The sequence below is a fragment of the Lolium perenne genome, chromosome 6 (genome assembly GCF_019359855.2).
Source record: "Lolium perenne isolate Kyuss_39 chromosome 6, Kyuss_2.0, whole genome shotgun sequence".
NCBI classification, from domain to species: domain Eukaryota; kingdom Viridiplantae; phylum Streptophyta; class Magnoliopsida; order Poales; family Poaceae; genus Lolium; species Lolium perenne.
In genome coordinates this window covers 95,230,592-95,251,059 of record NC_067249.2, presented here as the reverse complement: position 1 = coordinate 95,251,059, position 20,468 = coordinate 95,230,592, and the positions used below count along the sequence as shown (strand labels likewise).

Sequence of the window (20,468 nt, the reverse complement as noted above, 5' to 3'; positions counted from 1 at the left end):
TCAATTGACATAAAAAAACTGAAAACTCGTCCTTCACTCTTTTCGCTTTTGAGGGAGCGTCAACAATGTTGTGTCATTCATTGAATATACCTATAACATTTAAGCACAAGATTAGTTCAGTAATATATCATCATTAAACACCAAAATCTCTTTGTGAGGGAAATGTTTTTAAGGGAGAGACTTGTATATGATCTCTTTATTAGATGTGATCATAGGATCAACTCACAAAAAACATATTTTTAAAATGCGAAAATAATCTGAAAATAATATACAACATGCTTATGGGTTGTATCTACAACTCCAAGAAATTTCAGCTTAAAATTTGATCCACACTTGGAGAAACAAAAAAGACAAATCTGACTGTGAATAGTGTCAGATCTGGTTGAATAGTATTTCACACTATTCACACCCAAATTTATCATTTTTGGTTCTCTAAATGTATGTTGAATTTAAAGCTGCAAATTTTTGTCCTTGAATATGTAGCACATATCTGTGTTGTCATTTTTTCAGAATATTTGAACATGTTTTGTCTTTTCAAAAAAAAATTGTTCTTATAGATCCTACCTAAAAGCTCTACCCAAGTCTTCCCCATGGCTTTAACATCTCAATTTGGTACATGCGTTATAGACTGTGAAAAACATGAAAATAAATGCTAGCTAGTACCATCAATGATGGCCAAGTAGTGTCGACACCACAGTTTAGGTTGTTCAGTACACATATACACCATGACAACACATTTTTATTACTCCCTCCGGCCCTAATTAATCAACGCAGCTTAGGACATAGCATATGGTTGTGCCAATTAATTTGGGCAGGAGGGACTGGCATTGTTGACTCTGCGAAATCGGTAACGATGACGCTAGAAATTTGAGTCTGGGTGAGAAGACGTTACACCATCATATATTGTGATTTTTCTTCATATAACATACACCCTACCTTCCGAATTATAAAATGTTTTGGATATTTTAATATAGACTACATACGACCTGAAATGAGTGAATAGACAGACAAAAACACGTCTATACACATGCGGTAAGTTCTTATAATTCGGAACGGGGGAACAGCTTCACCGTCGAGATTGCACCTTATAGTTGAAAGAGCACATCAACCACAGAACTGTTAAACTCGCTGGTGCTACAGGATCATTGATCAGTCAGTCTACAGCCATTGCATCTGAAGCACCGCCACCACTACCTTCCTCCATGCTCATCTTTGGCTCCTCAGCGGCGGCTCTCAGCTCATCTGCTATGCTCCTTTGCTCATCTTCGATAGAGATTTGCAAATCCTCCACCTGTAAAAGGTACGACATTAGAGCAGGCATTCTGCTAAATAACTATTCTGGATCCAGCCACAATTTGATTGTAAAAATGAAGAAACCTAATTTAGTGCTGCAGTTCTGATGACAGGGTTACATTAACTTGGTATCATATAATTGAGATGAAATCGGCGCATCTACTACCCATAACCCAAACCTTGGTGAGCACTGATGTAAAATTCGGTAATGGCCATATATGATGACCATCCTCAGAATTGTGTTGCATTGTGGAAAACAGAGGCAGGGAAAGAGTATCACATTTTATTATTATCACACGGTGAAACTATTCATTTGATATCCTATTGGTCACTTTACGTAGGCGGAGGATAGACGTGAGTGTGGAAGTACATAAAAGATAACATCAACCATAAACTCACCACATGTAGGAGAAGAGCAAACTGCTTCTTCCGAAGCTCTAACGTCCTTGCACATGCTGCACTCTCAGCCTCCAAATTAGTTATCTCCTTCTCAAGTTCAGCAATGAGTTTCTTGGTTTCTGACCGTGGAGGCTGCCAATAAATCAGTTTTCTGATCGCTTCACACTCCTCCTTGTGCTGCCTCTCAATCTTGCTTTGTTCAAGTTGCTTCTTAAGATCCTCAATATCAGTCTGAGCTTGCAAGATTTGTCGCTGGATTTCGACCTGCAGCTCATTGAAGCTCTCCTTCTCCCTAAGGTTTGCATCAACCACAGCCTTGCTTTTCAGAAGAGGCAGCTCGAAAGTGTTAATTTCCTGTAGAAAGGCCTTGTACAGTCTCTCACAGTCCATTGTATTGTCTGCATCCTTCTCTGTCTCGGCAGCGAAGGACATGAACTTCTTTTGGAGCTTCTTTAGAGGTGGTTCACCCCTGGTAGTTGTGGTCCTGGTCAGAAGCCGGTGTTTAATAATCGCATCATCCTCATGTGGCCCAAATGCATAATGTGCAGACATTGCTTCACCCCTTCCAGCAACTCTCCTCCCTTTGGTAAGCATTTCACAATTTGAGGGGTCTAACACAACTGAAACCAGAACAGGACTATGAGCAAAAGGAACAGTATTACTTTTAAAAAACAATCAATCCAACTGATCTGAACTAATTTACCTTTATAAAAATGCACATAAGTACGCATATATCAGGAAACAACAGAAATCAACGTATTTTACTTCTGCAAGACTGCAAATTTGACTAACCTACATCAATGCATACATGCATGGACATGGCAACATGTGAGTAGAATCTAAGAGAAGGAAATGTTCACCGGTTGCCGAGTTGACTTGTGATACTTCATTAATCATCTAAATTAATGACGTGATCGAAAATTTCACTGCACATCTTTTTGTCGCCTCTGTGGCAAGGCACGGGTGTCTGACTAATTTATGATAAATTTTCAGTATTTAGTTTAAATTTGATTTAAGTTTAAAACACTACTGACAAATACTTCCTCTGTCCCAAAATGGACAGAATGCATATTGTCGGGGTTAGGGTTTAGTGCAGCGAGTTAAGGAGGTGAAACTGGACAAATGAAACCAACTGAGACGGGTTGTGCCGACATTGCCGCTTGCGCGGCGTGGCTGTGACCCGCAACACCTCCGGCACAAGCGTCTGCTACCCCAGGCTGGCGGGTTTTAAGATTTGGCCCAGCAACCCAGGCAGTCGTTTCCTGCAAGTCCATGTGTGATGCCTTGTTCAGTTGCTCGGCTAGCTGTTACATCACATGATATTTATCGCACAACTCATACGGCAATGCCAACATGTAAAATTGGTTGACATAGTAGGTTTCAAAGCGTCACGTCGAACTTAGGCCGTTTCTAGTTTCGGAACTCAGAATAAGGCAAAGCGCGTGTGCTACAGAGAAACAGACAACAGTCACCTTCGATCCCCATCTGGTTTATCGTAAGGAAGCAAGCATAGTGAAATGTAGGTGCACTCCACAAGCTATGTGAGTCTGTCTATGCCGCTCACCTCTATCCCATCTCTTGTGGTGTGGTGCGAGTGATGTGTGACCGAGTGCGTAAGCACACGGTACTGCTGTTGCTTTTGCGTTAGATATAGGGGTAGTAGAGTAGACACTGCAGAGGGGCTACTTGGTCCTGCAAAGCACAGTGCTCGGATGCTCTTTCTTGCATGTCCACCGAGAAACAAATATATGTATGTGACCGTCAAATAGATTGACGTAAAGGAACAAATAGACCAGGACCGGGACCAGTCTGTTTAACAGGCAGAACACCTGGCATCACGTCCGACAGGGAGCTAGTTACTGCATCTACCGATGGTCGTCGGAAGGATGTGGGCGTAGCGGCCAGCCGGTTGCAGCCAAACAAGCGCTCCTAGTCTTTTTTTTCATATACCAAGTCTGCCCGTGAGATCTTTTATACTCTGCCGTCATTGGGCATGAGCCTCAATTAACTCAACTAATCTCTGGTGTTTAATACGCATGTGCTATTTATGTATCAGCAGATGAATACGCCTCACGCATGGGCCTTTTGGATTGACACAATTTTATTACAACCTAAAATAGCATGAGCTATCCATAAAAGGAATTAACAACACAGGAACACGATATTGTCACCTTCAGCTACACCGGCAATAGAGAAGGCGTGATCTAAAAATATTTGTTTGTTCTCAATCCATTCATAAGAGAGGATTGGGAACAAACAAAATTTCCTTCCTGACTGAAACTATGATATATAATTCCCTTCCTTTCCTCACAAAGATTTCTAAAGGTGTGAACCAATAGCTAGAAGAGGCTGACACAATTATGCAAACCATTACTTAAATTTCCAAAATAAAGATATGACTAACTTGCTTCTAAAACTGAGCGCTTACCGTCAAAATGGTTCGTCAAGGGAGGCAATATGCAAAAGTTGTATCAGAGGGCAGCAGCTTCAACGATGGCTCTCGGAGATATGTAAATTCGAGCTAGGCTCCTGCCACATGCGACACACTATTATGGGAGAAACAAAATCAATAGTTGACATACTAGATTACAAGACATTGTACTGCAATTCAGTCATAAAGTTGTTAGGATTGATCTCCACCGCACCAGAGCCCAACGGCTCTGGCACGACCCCTTGACCTCGTCCGCGCCCTGATCGGGGGCGCCCAACCGTTCGCTGGTTGGTGGGCCCCTGTCGCCTGCACTATATAGAGTGGTGGGGGCCAGTGGCACAGATCACGAGGTTGCTCTGAGCTGCCACTCGCTCCACCAGACGACCCACCGATTAGGGTTAGTGCAGTGCCGACGGGAAGCTCCTCCGCCACCTCTCTCCCTCAACCTCACGCCGTCCTCGTCGCCATCGCCACCATGACGACTTCGACGGGTTCGTCCTACTCGCAGGGACAAGGTAAACCCACAGTACCAGTATTCGTTTACAGACATAGTAATACCCGGCATTAGATCTACACTAGATGATCTAGCAAAGTCAACATTGGTATCAGAGCAACTGTTAGAATGTATAGATCCTTTTTTGTTCAGGTAGAGAAGTAAGAACAGAAACTCTAAATCCTCCCTGATGCAAAAGAAAAGAAAAGTGCAACCGGCCGAGACCCATCTCGCCGGCACAGTTAGCGCCGCCGCAAGGCCGCGCCGCTCCTCTCGATCCCGATGCGCATCGGCATGCCGAGGCACCGGGAAGAAGAGCCACTCCACTTGCGCAAGCAACGCGGGGCAAAGAAAAGAAAAGCTCACCGGCTTACCGTGCTGCGTCACGTCGCCGGCAAAGAAAGGGCACCGCCTCTGCGCCGCTTGACGGTGACGCGCCCACCCTCGGGTGCACGCGCCGCCGCCAAGAGGTACAGGGGGGCGCCGCCGCCCGTTTTCTGCCTCCGTTCCTTGGCCGCCGCGCCGGGATCTGGTGGAGGAAGGAGAGAAAGAAAAAAAGGAGAGGAAGGGCAGCTCGACGCCGGTGCGTGCTCGCTCGAGCAGCTGCCGGGCGACGCCGCCGCTTCCTCACCGGCGCAGAGAACCGCGGGAGTCTCGCGGGAAGGCGCAGCCGTCGCCGGCAAGGCGGCAAGGCGGCAAGCCGCGCGCGCGGCGGGAGGTGAGCCTCCGCGCCGCCGGAGTCGACAGAGAGGGTCGGGGGAAATGGCCTTAGGGTTAGGGTTTGGGCCGTTGGCCACCCTTTTTATCCCGGCCGAAACAGAAGGGGAACCGTCGGATTCAATCCGACGGCCAGAAGGGGCTGCCGCGTGGGCACCGTGGCCGGCGCCGTGTGCGGGCCGCGTGCGGGCCGCTAGGCAAAGCCAGATCGCCGACGCTGGCCGGGTTACATGCTGCCGCGTCCGGCAGCGTGGGCGCCAGAGATCATGCGCGCGCAGCGCGTGGTGGGCCGCGTGGGCCGCGGACCGCGCGCCAGAACAGTTTTCTCTGTTATTTTCTGTTACAGAGCACAGTTTTGCTGATTTTTTAGCAAATTTCGCATAGTTTTTTCTATTCAAATTTGTCCAACGAAAATTTGTCTAGAAAATGCAAAAGTAATAGAAATACTTCTGAAAAGTTTAAAGTTTAAAGTTTGACTTCAAGTTTCCGCTGCAAATAGTTAAGATGCATTTTCAATTTGGGAAAATGCAAAAGTGATGATTAAAATTTAAAAGGTTGTTTAAAAGTGATTGTTGAAACAATTATGATCCTGTCATTTTATGACCAACGTTATTGATGGCATGATCATGTTTTGTTGCAATGACATGTGCATTTATCTCTATTTCTGCCCAACGGTGATATAGTTTTATTTGCATAAACAGTTGTATGTTCTAATTTTGACCAACGTTGGATTATTGCATGCAATTGTTGTTATGATCTCATTTCATTGTGGTTTAAAGGAGGGTACTACTTGATAAGTTGCATCAAGGATGTTCAACCCTCAAAGGTGACAACTACATTGAATGAAGAAAGAAGGTCAATTTGTGCTGAGGTGGACTGGGTCCCCACAGCCGATCAGACCAAAAGATCCAGTCAGAAATGACAAGAGAGATGATTCTGCATGGCAGAATAAAAGTGGCTAAGTGCCATTTATAAAGAATACAATTGAGAACTCTATTGTGGGCTCAATTGCAAAGTGTGCTTCCGTATGGGAGTATCTTGAAAGAATAAAGAGCCAGCTCACTGGTTCTTCAAAGATATGTGCGACCCAGCTGCTGTAGCAACTGGTGACAGAAAAGTACACATGGACAAGAAGGATATGGCAAGTGTGCCATATGGTGTAATAATGCTTATGTGAGTGTTGTCTGTGTGTAATGTGAATGAAAAATGTTGTCAGCGTTGGACAAAGAACAAAAGAAAAGAACTGATGAATCATCGAAATTATGGCATTATCGCTTATGCCATATTTCGAGGGGGAGAATAGAAAGACTTGTTAAAAATGATATTCTTCCTCCATTAGAATTCTCAGACATAGAACAGTGCATCGATTGCATTAAAGAAAAATTTGTAAAGCAAATTAAAAAGGGTGCAAATCGAAGCACATCAACACTAGAAATAATTCACACCGATATATGTGGACCATTTTCTGTGAAAAGTGTGGATGGCTATGATTCGTTCATAACATGCACGGATGATTACTCCTGATATGGTTATATTTATCCAATAAAAGAAAGAATAGAAGAAGCGTTGGATAAATATTCAAAGCTGAAGTTGAAAATCAGCATGATAAAAGAATAAAGATAGCCAGGTCTGATCGTGGAGGGGAGTACTACGGTCGACATACTCCATATGGCCAAGTCCCTGGACTTTTTGCAAGGTTCCTACAGGAGACTGGAATAGTCGCCCAGTACTCTATGCCAGGCGAACCTCAGCAGAATGGGGTAGCTGAAAGGCGCAACCGTACCCTTATGGATTTGGTGCGCAGTATGATGAGCTATTCCACCCTACCATTGGGATTGTGGATCGAGGCGTTAAAAACCGCTATTCACATTCTAAACAGAGTACCAAGCAAATCGGTGCCCAAAACGCCGTATGAGCTATGGAGAGTGCCTTCTCTAAACCACCTGAAAGTGTGGGGGAGCCCTGCTGAGGCCAAAGTATTCAATCCAAATATCGCAAAGTTAGATACCAAAACAGTCAGCTGCCATTTTATTGGCTATCCTGAAAAGTCAAAAGGTTATCGTTCCTACTGTACAGAGAAATACACAAAGTTTGTGGAAACGAGACATGTTGTCTTCTTAGAGGACGAAATGATGAGGGGGAGCATGGTAACTCGGAAAATTGATCTTGAGGAGAAGAGGGTGCGTGCACCTAATCCGATGACTCAGGAGCCATTTTTTTGCGCTACCATGTGCACCTGTACCGACGATCCCTGCGATTGTGGTGCAAGCGTCTGTTGTAACTCCACCCATGACAACGATGAGTGAAAATTCGGAACCTGTCCGTCAGGAGCCGAATGAACCATTTGTTGAGCATGAAAGGGAGCAACAACAGCCACCTCTAGTGGCAAAAGAATTTACACAAAGAGAAGGGGTAGATTACAATGAGACATTTTCTCCGGTCTCATGTAAGGTCAGAATCATCATGGCACTAGTTGCACATTTTGGTTTAGAGTTGCATCAAATGGATGTAAAGACGGCATTTCTAAACGGGGTTTTAGAAGAAAATGTCTACATGAAACAACCCAAGGGTTTTATCATGGAAGGCAAGGAAGAAATGGGATGCCGCCTAAAGAAATCCATTTATGGATTAAAGCAAGCCTCCAGACAGTGGTATCTAAAGTTTAATGAAACAATTAAGAGATTTGGATTTAAAGAAAATATTGAGGACAATTGCGTTTATGCAAAGTTTAAAAGTGGGAAATATATTTTCCTAATCTTGTATGTGGATGATATTCTGCTTGCTAGCAGTGATGTTAGTCTACTGCAAGAGACAAAGAAGTTCTTGTCCTCAAATTTTGATATGAAAGATCTTGGTGAAGCGTCATATGTTTTGGGCATAGAAATTCACCGAGATAGAAACAATGGAGTATTAGGACTATCGCAAAAGGCTTATTTAGAAAAGATTCTAAGTAAGTATAATATGCATAAGTGCAGTGCCACACCTGCCCCTATAGTCAAGGGCGACAGTTTTGGGAAACATCAAAGTCCCCAAAATCAATACGAGCTCGATCAAATGAAAGCGGTTCCATATGCTTCGGCTATTGGAAGCCTACAGTATGCACAAGTGTGCACTCGCCCTGACTTAGCATTTATCACCGGAGTACTCGGTTGATATCAAGAAAATCCTGGTTATGAACACTGGAAAATGGTAAAGAAGGCATTGCGTTATGTGAAAGGCACAAAGAACTACATGCTAACATACTGATTCCCTAGAGATACGAGGGTATTCAGATGCAGATTTTGCGGGGGATAAAGATGGTAGAAAAGATGGTAGAAAATCCACATCTGGATATGTATTCACCCTCGCAGGGGGAGCTATTTCGTGGAGAAGCTCCAAACAGACCATAGTTGCATCATCCACGATGTATGCATAATTTATAGCATGTTATGAAGCCATGGGGCAGGCATTATGGTTAAAGAAATTCAAACCCGACTTGAAAGTGGTAGATTGTATTGACAAACCACTAAAGATGTACTGCGACAATGATCTCGCAGTATTTTATGCTCACAACAACAAGTCGAGTACAGCTACGAAACCAATTGAGGTTAAGTATTATGTTGTGAAACACAAGGTCCAGGATCAAACTATAAGTCTCGAGCATATAAGGACAAAAGATATGCTTGCGGATCCGCTAACGAAAGGCTTACCACCCAGCGTGTTCAAGGAGCACGTAGCCGGCATGGGTTTAAGGGAAAGTCTTACCTATCCTGGATCATAAGAGGCCCAAAAGTAAAAGAATTTGTTTCAAAACAGAGAAGTGTATTGTGGCTGTCTGATTCTATCGGCAATAGAGCTGTGACGATGAAACATGCCCTATGGACTGATCCAAAATGAAACGAATAAAGTGAAAGTATAAAGTTAAAAGAAAAGTTGAGATCAAGGGGGAGAATGTTAGGATTGATCTCCACCGCACCAGAGCCCAACGGCTCTGGCACGACCCCTTGACCTCGTCCGCGCCCTGATCGGGGGCGCCCAACCGTTCGCTGGTTGGTGGGCCCCTGTCGCCTGCACTATATAGAGTGGTGGGGGCCAGTGGCACAGATCACGAGGTTGCTCTGAGCTGCCACTCGCTCCACCAGACGACCCACCGATTAGGGTTAGTGCAGTGCCGACGGGAAGCTCCTCCGCCACCTCTCTCCCTCAACCTCACGCCGTCCTCGTCGCCATCGCCACCATGACGACTTCGACGGGTTCGTCCTACTCGCAGGGACAAGGTAAACCCACAGTACCAGTATTCGTTTACAGACATAGTAATACCCGGCATTAGATCTACACTAGATGATCTAGCAAAGTCAACAAAAGTCAGTAATCAAATGTGCATAACAACTATGGACAAAAGAACCAGGCCTCGGCTACACCTATGCTATATTATCCTGAAAACACGTAGCTAGCAATGGTAGATATTATTACATTATTACATAGACATGAACTGCTTCAGTTTTTCAATTAAATTAACAAAGAGAGTGCTGACATTAGCACCTAAAGCATTGAGCTACGAGCGAGAAAGGGCTAGTTCTTGAACACGGAAACTGAATAAAGCAATAAACTACAAGCAAGTGCAAAATGCCATCATTTTCTGACCATACGGCTAATGTTTTCACTGGTGAGCCAAGAAAAAAGGATGGGATATCGCTGCTGTTCCAAGGCCTAAGATTCTACCTAAATTATGTGAACAACGAAATCCAGTAAATAATCCTTATTTCTTTGTTTTGGATAAGCAATGGTCGAAGACTTACCACAACTAAATGGAGGGGAGAAGGCGGCTGGTGTCAGGTCAGAGGCAGAGGAAGCCGCGGCCTGCACGATGGTGCGACGGAGGATATTTCCCAGGAGCTGGCCGGGATGTGGAGGAGAGAGCACGAGATGCCGGGGTGCATAGAGAGGGAGGAGGGACGCGGCGGCGGTGAGAAAGAAAGAAGGACGAACGGACGGATTGGGGAGGTGGAGAGGACGTGGGCCGGGTGGCGGCCAATGGGCCGCGTTCCGTGGGCTGCATCCATTATTGTGAGAAGCTGAGCGCAGACACGACTGACCTGAGGGTGCCCCAGTAGAGTAACTTTTTTTTTTTTTTTTTTTTTTTTTTTGCACGAAGGAACCAGTAGAGTAACTTTAATCCGTTGGATCTATCAAGGCAGATGCTCCGGTGAGTACAGGAGCACTCCTCATCAATCAAACGACCATTCAACGGTCGTAGCATCATCTCCTATTCTCCTACTGCTGTCTCTCGGCGGCAGGTGCGACGAAGTAATGCAGACAACGCCGGGAGGCGGGAAGGTCCACGGTGGCAGAGTGTTCGTAGGGAGGAGGGGCGCCGTCCATGAGAGAGAATCAAGCAGCAAATTTCCGGCGAGTGCGTCGGTGGAGGAAGAGGCGGCGAGAGGGAGTATCCGTCGGGGACAGCGTTCCACGAACAAAACGGTACGAGTAATATCAGGTAAAGCAAGCCAAAACACATAGCTTTCCATTGATCTTTCTTCCATCAGTTCAGGCAGGTTTGGTTACATATATGATATAGCATCTAGTAATCTAGGTAGGCAGAACAAGTGAACAACAGCAATCAGCAAAAGCATGACACACTCCACACAGCTTAGCTACAGGGGGAGAACCAGACAGTTCTATGAAAATGATTCTGCAGAATCCAAAACGTGGGCTATCTCCAGGCCGCAGTTCTTGCGCGGCGACGAACCCTCTTCCTCAGTGGATGATCCTTGGGGGGCGCATACCGAAACCGCGCTTCATTTTCTCCACGCTGTTCATGGAAACCAATTGTTAGTACAGCTCCAGGTATCAAACGAACAGTGAATTCACTTCAGCCAAATCAATACCTCAATGATAGGAACTTATCATTGACAAGGGTATGTTCCCATAATTCTATACCCATGTAAATTCTTATAGCATCTACTTCGACCTTTCCCAAGTATACAAAAGACCTATAATCTATCTGCATAGGGGACTTGATCCTATCATTTGTTATTGTCATAACTTCTTGACCATATATACGGATTGCCTTCAACTACTACTGAATTTTCAGAAATGTATTTGCATGGTAAAAAATATAGCAGCGCTTTCCATAATCAATCAAGCTTCATTACCACATTTTGCAGGACGAACAACATAAAACACATAGTACTAAAGTATCATCAATCAAACTAACAGAACAAAGATTTTCCTGACAGCAGCAGTAAGATGATCACAGTAGCAAGTTTCAAGTGCTTATACGAATTAAAAAAACCATAGCTAAAACAAGCTTACTAAAAGGAGTATGAGCACGCCACATAAAACTAGAATAGAGCAAGAAGGTTGCAGCATTGCACTTGAGAACTTATAACTGTAAAGCGAAATGGAAAGATTTGATAGTTGCTTACGTTGGAGCAAGTTTGCCAAGACAATAAAGTTCTTCGCCAGAGACTTCATCATAGACTTTACCACACATCTCGACCTTATATGATCTGTCAGGAGATTCCGAGAGACCTCGACCCACGAGCAGATCGAAATCTTTCTGATGAAGTTCTCTCCCGTTGATGAATACACCAGTATTCCCACCAGCGCAATTCTTGGGCATAGGATAGTTAAGTTCTGGAATGTACGGCTGCAACAAGTAAATCCAGTTATGAGTTTTGATCAAGATATGACAGGGTAAGGCAAAGATTTTGTAAAGAACTCTTACAGGTATCATGCCAAGACAGGACTGCCCCATTACACCCCAGAAGCCAGCACGGTAGTCATACCTAAGCAATAAGATATAAGAACAAAATGTCAAATGACAATGATGCTGAAGGTTATATTTTGCACCACAATTAGAATCCATAAAAAATTAGTTAGATGCAGATAGAAGGTGCAATTTACCAGTATTCACCAGGATAGATTGGTCCAGCAATCTTCTCTGCCTTCCTAACAGCACGATCGGAGATGGGATAGCCATTAATGAAAACCTTTGACCTGCCATTGCCTTTGAAACTTTTCTTTATGAGATTGGTGAAGAATGAATCACCCGACTTTGAGACTGTAGGGCGATCTACGTGCTGTGTCCCATTGCCCGGATTTTGACTATAGTCAGGATCCTCGTACTCATCATCTGACAAGTCCATTACACTCACTACACGTACATCTTTTATAGTGTTGTGTTTGAAACTTTCAGTTAATACAGTCTTCTCATGTTCAGACCGGGTACTTCTACTTCCTTTTCCCGATCCATCGATCACCCTCTCAGATGGTGAATATCCAAAATGATCCCGAAGAGGTAAACTCGGAACACGTCTAATGACTTGGGCTTCGACAGGTAGATTCCTAGACCCAGGTGTGCCTCTCTGTGAATTAGATCTTGCAGGGCTGTTCTCATCTTCAAAAATGCTAGATGACGAAGATACACCTTGATTTTTCTCTGCGTCACTTGAGTTTGAGTGTAGATCTCTTTCTTGAGAGCCATGACTCCCTGCAGAAAAACTGTAAAGTGGAAACATTCTCTCACCGATAGCAGTATTTGCAATGCTTGCTTGGACATCACTGGAATTAACTTTACTACCACTGGAGATGTGTGAAACTGGCGAAGGTGCTGAAGCATCAAGCCTGCTTCCATCAAGCTTGACCACAATTGCATGCGAGCATGACCCACAACGTAGCTTGTACTCATCCTTCCCTGGCAAGGGAGACTTCTTGGGAAGTTGCAGCACTTCATAACAGTTGTAGCATATTGTAAATGGGGCACCGCAGGCAATTGGCTCACATTTTTGTGCAGGTTTCTTGCTCAGGTTGGCCCTCATGTTACTGCGCTGCATCGAAGCATTGATGCCTCTTAAGTTGTTATTCTGCATGCCAAACATCACAGAACTGTCAACCGGGTACGCCCCAGGATTGTTCATCAGATATGGCGCCCTGCGATGGTTGAAACCCATTGAAGCCCCCTGAACAGTTAAGAACTCACGGTGGTAACAATGAAGGCAAGAGCAGGCAGGCTGGTGGTAGAAGCCATCGTGGTGGTAAGAGACGAGAGGGTCATGATTATACTGCCCAAAGAAATAGTTGTCGCAGTTTCTCCATGGATATTGGCCAGCAGGATAGCAAGGAGCCCCCATGTGTGCGACGGGCTCTCTGTATCCATGGAGATCTTGCTGTGAGGGCACTGAAGCATAAGCATGCGGAATGCCAGGAGTTTGCCCATTCAAGGATGGTGAGTGCTGAGAACTGTTCCGCTGTAACTGAGGTGAGGCATGCCGCAACTGATTCAACCGTTCATGAGGACCGCACGAACTTGAGACATCTGCCACCCTATTTGTGGAAGCACTTCCACTTGGCTTCTCGGTGATCTCGCAAGATCTCTGCACCTGATCCCTCAACTCATCAAGCACCCGTAAAAGCTCAGTACGGTCTTTCTTAAGTCCACTGACACTGTGAGGGCCATCCATATTCCTCCTGTCTGCATGCTCAGCACCATTTGCATCTCTAAATCTTGACTTCATATGGTATTCGGACGCGTGTTCACCAGGATAAGCATTAGGAGGAAGGCTGTTGACTACAGACCTCGGGGATCTGTCTCTTAGTCTCACTGGCTGCTTTACTTCTCCTTTCTCCTCATTACGTATGCGCCGGTACTTGGCTTCCCGGATTTCCCTGCTGTCATCTCTAAGTGTGGCCTCAAACTTCAAGGTGCTTGTCTCTCTTGGAATTTGGTTACCATCAGAATTGCATCTGAACTCTCTCTGCTCAGACACCATTCTGTGTGGTACTGATCTCTCTTGTGCAGTAGCTTCGACAGTTTCAGAGTTTTCTTCTCGGACAGGTCCTTCTTCTCTCTTCTCTGGCAAACTCTCCAGCACTTCAAGGTACTTCACATGCACAACATCAGATTTCTCCAAAGAAGTCTCAGATGCTGAGTTCTTCGTTGCTGTCAAATTGTCCAGCGAAGAAAAAAAAAGTTATTTCTGTACTTTCTTACCGCGCAATTTGACAGAAACAATAGAGAAATTAAAATTCCCATAGGTATAAATCTTGTTATTACATTTCAATGCCACCTCTTCTCAGAGTTTTCTTATGACACTGACTACAAACATGGCAACATACAAGTGTGATTCACATTCCCTAATAATAGGCAAAGATACATGGATTTTAAGTGGAAAACGGTGGAACCGACATAGGTTAGGGCAGCCACAGTGTATGCCAAGGGGTTCCAAATCTTGTATTTGGCTTTTGGCATTGGTTCCCACCATTGTAGAAGACATTGACATAGCGAAACATTAGGGCGTGGCTAGTCTCTCTCTTTGTTGTGGGCCATGAAAGAGAACATTGATTCTTTTGGCAATCTACACACTGTGGTAAATCTAGCTATTTGCCATGAAAGCCATTTTCATTACGTGGCATATTTGGCTTTTAGTAACACTGTGGATGCTCTTAGTACTCCACCTATTCGATTATTTTCAAGACGTGAGTCAAGCAAGCATGAGACGTTTCTGCAGCACTTGAGACAACAATTTCCCTACCGCAGGAAACATGCAACAAAAGAAATAACATTTCGGGAACCTATAAAATTCAACCGGCAGCAGCTTTTACAATACGGGTAGGAAAAAGGTGATAATTATTACAAAAATGACAACCCAATCCAAATTTTCAGACGAGTCATAATTTCCAGCCTGTCAAAAGCAAATCTATGAACATTTCTCATTTAGAAACACAGGAAAATGTTACTAACACATTCCCCACAAGTTCTGAACCTTGTGGCGCTGGTTGAGATTTTAAAATGCAAACTTGGGCGATAGGCTAAGAATCAAAGCTCGCGCAACTTTGTTTCATGAAAAAATCAGAATAATTTCACAGGAAACGATAGTGGCGAGGGGAAACAAAGAGGGCAGTATAAACCTTGAAGAGGTGGGGATGAAATTTGCCCAGATACTCTGAACATTTTCAGGAAAAAATGGGATCAGTTTCACAGGGGGGTAATGGAGACCAGTGGAGACAAGAATGAAAGCAAAAGAATACCTTTTTGCGTAGTTCAAGAAAAAAAAAAAAGAGGAACATAATCTTTTAAGAGGATGGGATAAAAATTGCCCTACTAAACGAAGCTGCAGAAATGAGATCTTTACAGCTAGAAAGCTAAACTGACTAGAGTTAAACAAGCACAATGTAGGAGTCAGAGGTGATTAAAATTAACCCAGAGCTGAGACAGCGAAAGAATTCGTGAACGCTAATGCAACAGAGTATTATATAAATAAATAATAAAAAAAATAAAACCATCCTGATAAGAACAGACAGATACAGAACACAGTTCAGAGCAGCAAGGGTAAATGCAAAACAAAAGAGGAGAGGGGGCGAAAGAAAGAAGAGTGGGGACCTTGGAGAGTGGTGCCGCATCCGCCGCAGACGTAGACGGAGTAGTTGGGGAGCTCCGGCAGGAACTTCTCGCACTTGGGGCAGCGCACCACCCGCACCTGCTGCCGCTTCTGCTGCGGCTGCTGCTGATGTGCGGCCGCCGCCGCCGAACACGAAGCGCCCTCGCCCTCCTCTCCCTCCATCGACGACGCGCGCGGTGGTCCCTCCTTCACCACTGCTCACCGGGGAGCGCCAATGCCGGGACCGAGGAAGAAGAAGCCGAGAAATTAGCTGGCGAACAATGGGTGGAGCGCCAAGAAGGGCAGGGGCAAACGCAAGGCGCCAAGAGGCAAGAGCCCAAGCGCAGAGCAGAGCAGCGGCAAGAACGACGACTGACCGGGGAAGAAGCGAGGGGGAGAGAGAGTGAAGTGGAAAAGGCGGGGCGTGGTCTGGTCCGAGGCAGGGAACAAGCGGAAGAGGTCGAGGTCCAGGCAATCATATGCGTCGCTCCCTCTCTCTCTTGCGTCGGTCTCGCTTCAGCTAGCCGGTGAGCTGAAGCTGAAGCTGAGCAAAGCCGCGCCTCGCCTCGCCTTTGCGTGCCTTGGGCCTTGGCTGCTTTCGCTGGCTGTGCCTTTTGTTCTCTCTCTATGACTCTATCTCTCGCCGTCTGTTTCTCTTCTTCAAGGTTCGTGGTCACCGAGGAGAACAAAGCTGGCTGTGATGTGAGAATTAAAGCGATGGTCGAGGGGATGGGTATGCGATTTTGTGGAAAAAGATGAACGGCACCTCTCCAACCTCACGTCCTCACGGAACTTGGTTCTACCACTAGTCTTTTGTTTTGCCCACATTTACCGTACAAATCAATCAAAGCCTAATGTCCAAAACCCGAGGGCACCAAATCTCCTGGCTTAATTAACTGAACCTTGCTCGGATTGTTGTTCTGGACATACTACTAGGGCTCGTGCCCCTACCCGCTCCATCACGTGTCCAAACTGAACATTTCGGAACTCTGCCTCTCTTGTTGAAGGTTGGTGCAACGGTGGTTCGGCCAAATTAAGACCTGCTGCATTTAAGAAGGAGGCGCGCGAGAAAGTCTTTGGCATCATGGACGGGTGGCACTGAGCGTCGTACTGCTACTGCCGCTGGCTTGCAGATTTGCAAATACAAAGTGCGGCAACGCTCCTCCCAGCTGGACGGACTCATGTACAAAGTTGCATCAAACTAAAAGCACCTCCATCAAATGATATATTATGTATATAAATATTTCCATACGAAAGTATGTACGATACTTTATCCATTTGAGTGTGTTCTACACTATATCTAAAATACTTCAAACTAAGTTTTGTGGAAAAAAAATACATGTGAACATGTAGTTTGCATTATATATTCAAAATATATGCATAATCATACGAAATAATGAGTACACTAAAAAAATACATAGTACGTACAAAGTAGTATATACACTACCAAATTAGTCTATTATACTTCATACTACATGTACATATAGATACTGCCTACATTGAGTGAAACACATGTGGGTGTAACTACACCCGGATGTAGCAATTATACATCATCTGTTTATGCAGTAATTTAGAGTTAGCATTATCTGATTTTCTTTCTCATAACTCACATGATGTAAAATACATTCTAACTCTGCTTCAGCAGATGATGTATTTTACATCACAACCCTAGGTGATGTATATTTCACAATTGCAAATATACAGATGAAACTGGTATCTTCATGATGTCAAAACATAAAGAAATTTCAAATAATACAAAATATCACATCACACAAATATTTTTGTCAATATTACACGAATAGATCATCATTACGTTGCACATAGATCAACTCACAAACACGCATAGTTCGTCAGAAACACTCAAAGTTCATCGATAAACACATAGTTTATCACACAATTCAACGACGACCACCACTCCTTTGTTACCGAATAATTGTTAGGAAAAAGAGCAAAATTTTACCATTGCCAAAGTGGCAAACACACACTATTCAACGCGGAGCTCCGGCGGACGGCGGTAGCCTCATATGTGTCGACGCGCGATGGGCGAGGCAGGGCCGGTGGGCGACGCTAGGACACATGGTTGTTGTGAGACGAAGCCGGTCAATGACCCGTTGACTCTGGCCGGACTCGGCCACACGGGAGCTCGCAGACGACATATCAAAGCTCCTCCGATGTTCTGTGGCCTCACAGACGGCCACAGTGAGCCCTCGGGCAGGCGGATAGTGGATTTTCACGGTGATGGCGTGGCGTTTCCGGCAACCTCAAGATGCGGGACAAGTCGGGTGAGACGGGGCTAGAGCCAGCGGGTGCGGGAGCCACGACGGGTCGATTCCCGTGGCGGCGGGCCAGATTCAGCCGGAGTTCGGTCGATGACAGCGGAGGAGCACGCGCGCTAGAGGAGGAGGAAGTGTCCAACGTAGCGGCGGCTAGAGCTCGCGCTTGACCGTTTGTATGTGATTTATATCTAACATGGCCTGTTGTAAAATTTGCACCACGATGTAAAATTTTGGGCCTTTTTTTACATCTATATCACCTGTTGAAGATGTGTTTTGGGGCCAATGTGATGTATAATGACAATTATTTTACATCGTCATCATCTGCTGGAGATGCTCTAATGTTGCAAAAAAATACTGCTCGTACTTGAGAGAGGGTAGGCGAGTAGAGTTTCCCAGCGTCCCGTCGGCGCCATCGCCGATCTGCCTTGCCTCCTATGATCTTATTAAGGGCGATGGATCCCGGTTCTTGTCGGCGGAAGGGTTTCACTTTTTGTTGTTTTTTTCAGCATGTCTATGGTTTGTATCCTACTCATGAAGGCGTGGTGATGGTTCGCTCGAGCACTCTTTGAGGTTTGTCTCTGACGGATCCCGATGGATTTGGTCTATTTTCCTTTTGATCTACGTTTCTCTTCATCGGTGATGGATGATGCTCTTGTACGTTAGTCCTTCGGGGCCTTAGCATGATGATTTATCGTATATCTATTTCAACAAGATCTAGTAGGACAAGCATTTAACATTTGACCCACTTCGCGAAAAAAGAGTTCCTTAAAAGTAGTGGACGTACGACTCTTATGAATATTTATTGTCTCCTCTAGATGACAAGGATTTCTAAAAGAATACGCGACTTCCCTAACATTGTACATGGCCTTAGAGATGCAAGTGGATCCACACTAGGTGACAAGGAATCGACTTGTCAATGTCTACAAGTTGTAGACTAGGGTTTCACGGAAAGTAGAGTGCAAGTAGATCTCGAAGGTTTCAGCCGAAAAAGTACTCGACTGTAAAAAGCTAGGATTATGTTGAGAATGAATCGATCCTTTTTCTCTCCCTCGACTCCCCCTTATATAGGAGGCGGAGCCGAGGGTTTCGTGATGTACAAGTTACAAACAGCGGGAGACTCTTTGAGTTCGTCCCGTATAATTACAAGTCTCTATTCCTAATATATCTGTAACTTCCATATCGACGCCTTATTGGGCTTCTGGGCTTTGTAATCTTCGGGTCGTGGGCCTTCGGTAAACCCCGGGTACCTTCTTTGACAGGCCCATTGGGGATGCCTATGTCAGTAGCCCCCGAGATTTTGCTTATATCGTAGAATCGAGTAAAATCTCCATCATTATAAGTAACACACCACTTCTTCGAGTTACTAGACATTCTTCATAAAATAGTTATATATTGTACAAGGATAATAGTACATGGGGCTGGTTCATCTAACGGATCAGGTACCAGTTAACTGCTCTCGTGGCAATCCCGCAAGAACCTACTTCAAGGTCAAGTCCCTGGACTTGACCTCGGTATACTGGTGTAATTCGACATATGTGCCGCTTAAGGTCTTACCATATGCCGAACTCCAGTCATATTTTATCGGGTACCTAACGCGTCCATTAGGATTTTTCTTCGCATCTGCTGATACGGAAAAAAGTAGCAGAGCGCATTCATGTGCGATACCACGCCACACAGGACGGACCCCGGGGTCTTACCTTCGTAAAGTATTACGACATTCAGAGATTTATTCGCGACGGACGCACTCTGAGAATATATTGTCGAGTGCTTTTTTCGGCTGCTGGAATGGCATATTTACTCAAGTCATATGATGACTTGTTATCTTTACCTCCCGATGGGAGTATATGAAGAGTTATGTTTTAACTCGAATATACTCAATATGACTCTTTATATTTCATCGGGTACGCGACCAGCGTTCCCGATGGGAGTAGCCCCCGAGGCTACAGCCAAGTGCTTGTACTTGGTTGTAGGCTCACCTTTTTGCTGTCTTGTCACTATATTATCAGCTTCCCATCTTTTTCATTTTTATTGGGTGCGCGACCAGCGCTCCCGATGGGAGTAGCCCCCGAGTCTACAGTCGAGTATTTATACTTGGTTGTAGTCTCAACTATTGTCTTTTTGAATCAACTCCATATACTTGTTCTTCACATTATCCTCTTATCAAACGCAAAAATAAAACTTCTGATAAGAGTAGCCCCCGAGCATTTGGACAAATACTTGTATTTGATCAAAGGCTCCCGAATTTATTTTATTTGGATCATCGATATTTTCCCTGTCGTTCTCTTGAAAGAAAACCAGTCACTATTTTATCGTGGCAACGTCAATGCTGACGATGGCCACGACCTTCACATTGGAAAGGCGTGAATCATGTCACTTCTCTGATCTGTGGGTTCAAAATCCTGCGCCGTTGACACGTTGCGCAAGTGGGGGACACACGTCCTCCGTAATTTCTGGCACGCGCGCTGTAACGCATGTCCAGTAACTTCGCAGTGAAAATA

At 44.9% G+C, this 20,468-nt stretch overlaps 2 protein-coding genes across 3 annotated transcripts; both read right to left on the bottom strand.

Annotated features, from left to right (window-relative positions):
• Nucleotides 1-866: 866 nt before the first annotated feature.
• On the bottom strand, nucleotides 867-10,330 carry LOC127344958 (THO complex subunit 7A). 2 transcript variants are annotated; one of them, XM_051371341.2, is made up of 4 exons: nucleotides 10,112-10,330; nucleotides 4,121-4,238; nucleotides 1,693-2,312; nucleotides 867-1,291 (listed from the first exon to the last, which is right to left on the bottom strand). In XM_051371341.2, exons 3-4 carry the CDS (start codon nucleotides 2,284-2,286, stop codon nucleotides 1,154-1,156), a joined length of 732 nt encoding a protein of 243 aa, XP_051227301.1. In that variant the 5' UTR covers nucleotides 2,287-2,312; nucleotides 4,121-4,238; nucleotides 10,112-10,330; the 3' UTR covers nucleotides 867-1,153. The 2 variants fall into 2 exon arrangements, with proteins under 2 accessions (XP_051227301.1, XP_051227300.1); XM_051371340.2 differs by having other exon boundaries at nucleotides 4,121-4,221.
• A 480-nt stretch (nucleotides 10,331-10,810) lies between these two features.
• Nucleotides 10,811-16,398, bottom strand: LOC127344957 (uncharacterized). The gene is made up of 5 exons (XM_051371339.2): nucleotides 15,697-16,398; nucleotides 12,222-14,256; nucleotides 12,043-12,103; nucleotides 11,741-11,964; nucleotides 10,811-11,124 (listed from the first exon to the last, which is right to left on the bottom strand). The coding sequence occupies exons 1-5, from the start codon at nucleotides 15,875-15,877 to the stop codon at nucleotides 11,070-11,072; spliced, it is 2,556 nt and encodes an 851-aa protein (XP_051227299.1). The 5' UTR covers nucleotides 15,878-16,398; the 3' UTR covers nucleotides 10,811-11,069.
• Between the last annotated feature and the right edge of the window lie 4,070 nt (nucleotides 16,399-20,468).

Bases quoted from the DNA above. Each gene is read 5' to 3' on its own strand.
- LOC127344958 (XM_051371341.2), bottom strand. From the start codon at position 2,286: ATGCTTACCAAAGGGAGGAGAGTTGCTGGAAGGGGTGAAGCAATGTCT. The intron at 1,292-1,692 runs GTGAGTTTATGG...TACCTTTTACAG, and splicing joins TTGCTCTTCTCCTACATGTG to GTGGAGGATTTGCAAATCTC.
- LOC127344957 (XM_051371339.2), bottom strand. From the start codon at position 15,877: ATGGAGGGAGAGGAGGGCGAGGGCGCTTCGTGTTCGGCGGCGGCGGCC. The intron at 11,965-12,042 runs GTAAGAGTTCTT...TACTTGTTGCAG, and splicing joins CCTGTCTTGGCATGATACCT to CCGTACATTCCAGAACTTAA. The intron at 11,125-11,740 runs GTAAGCAACTAT...TTCCATGAACAG, and splicing joins CTTGGCAAACTTGCTCCAAC to CGTGGAGAAAATGAAGCGCG.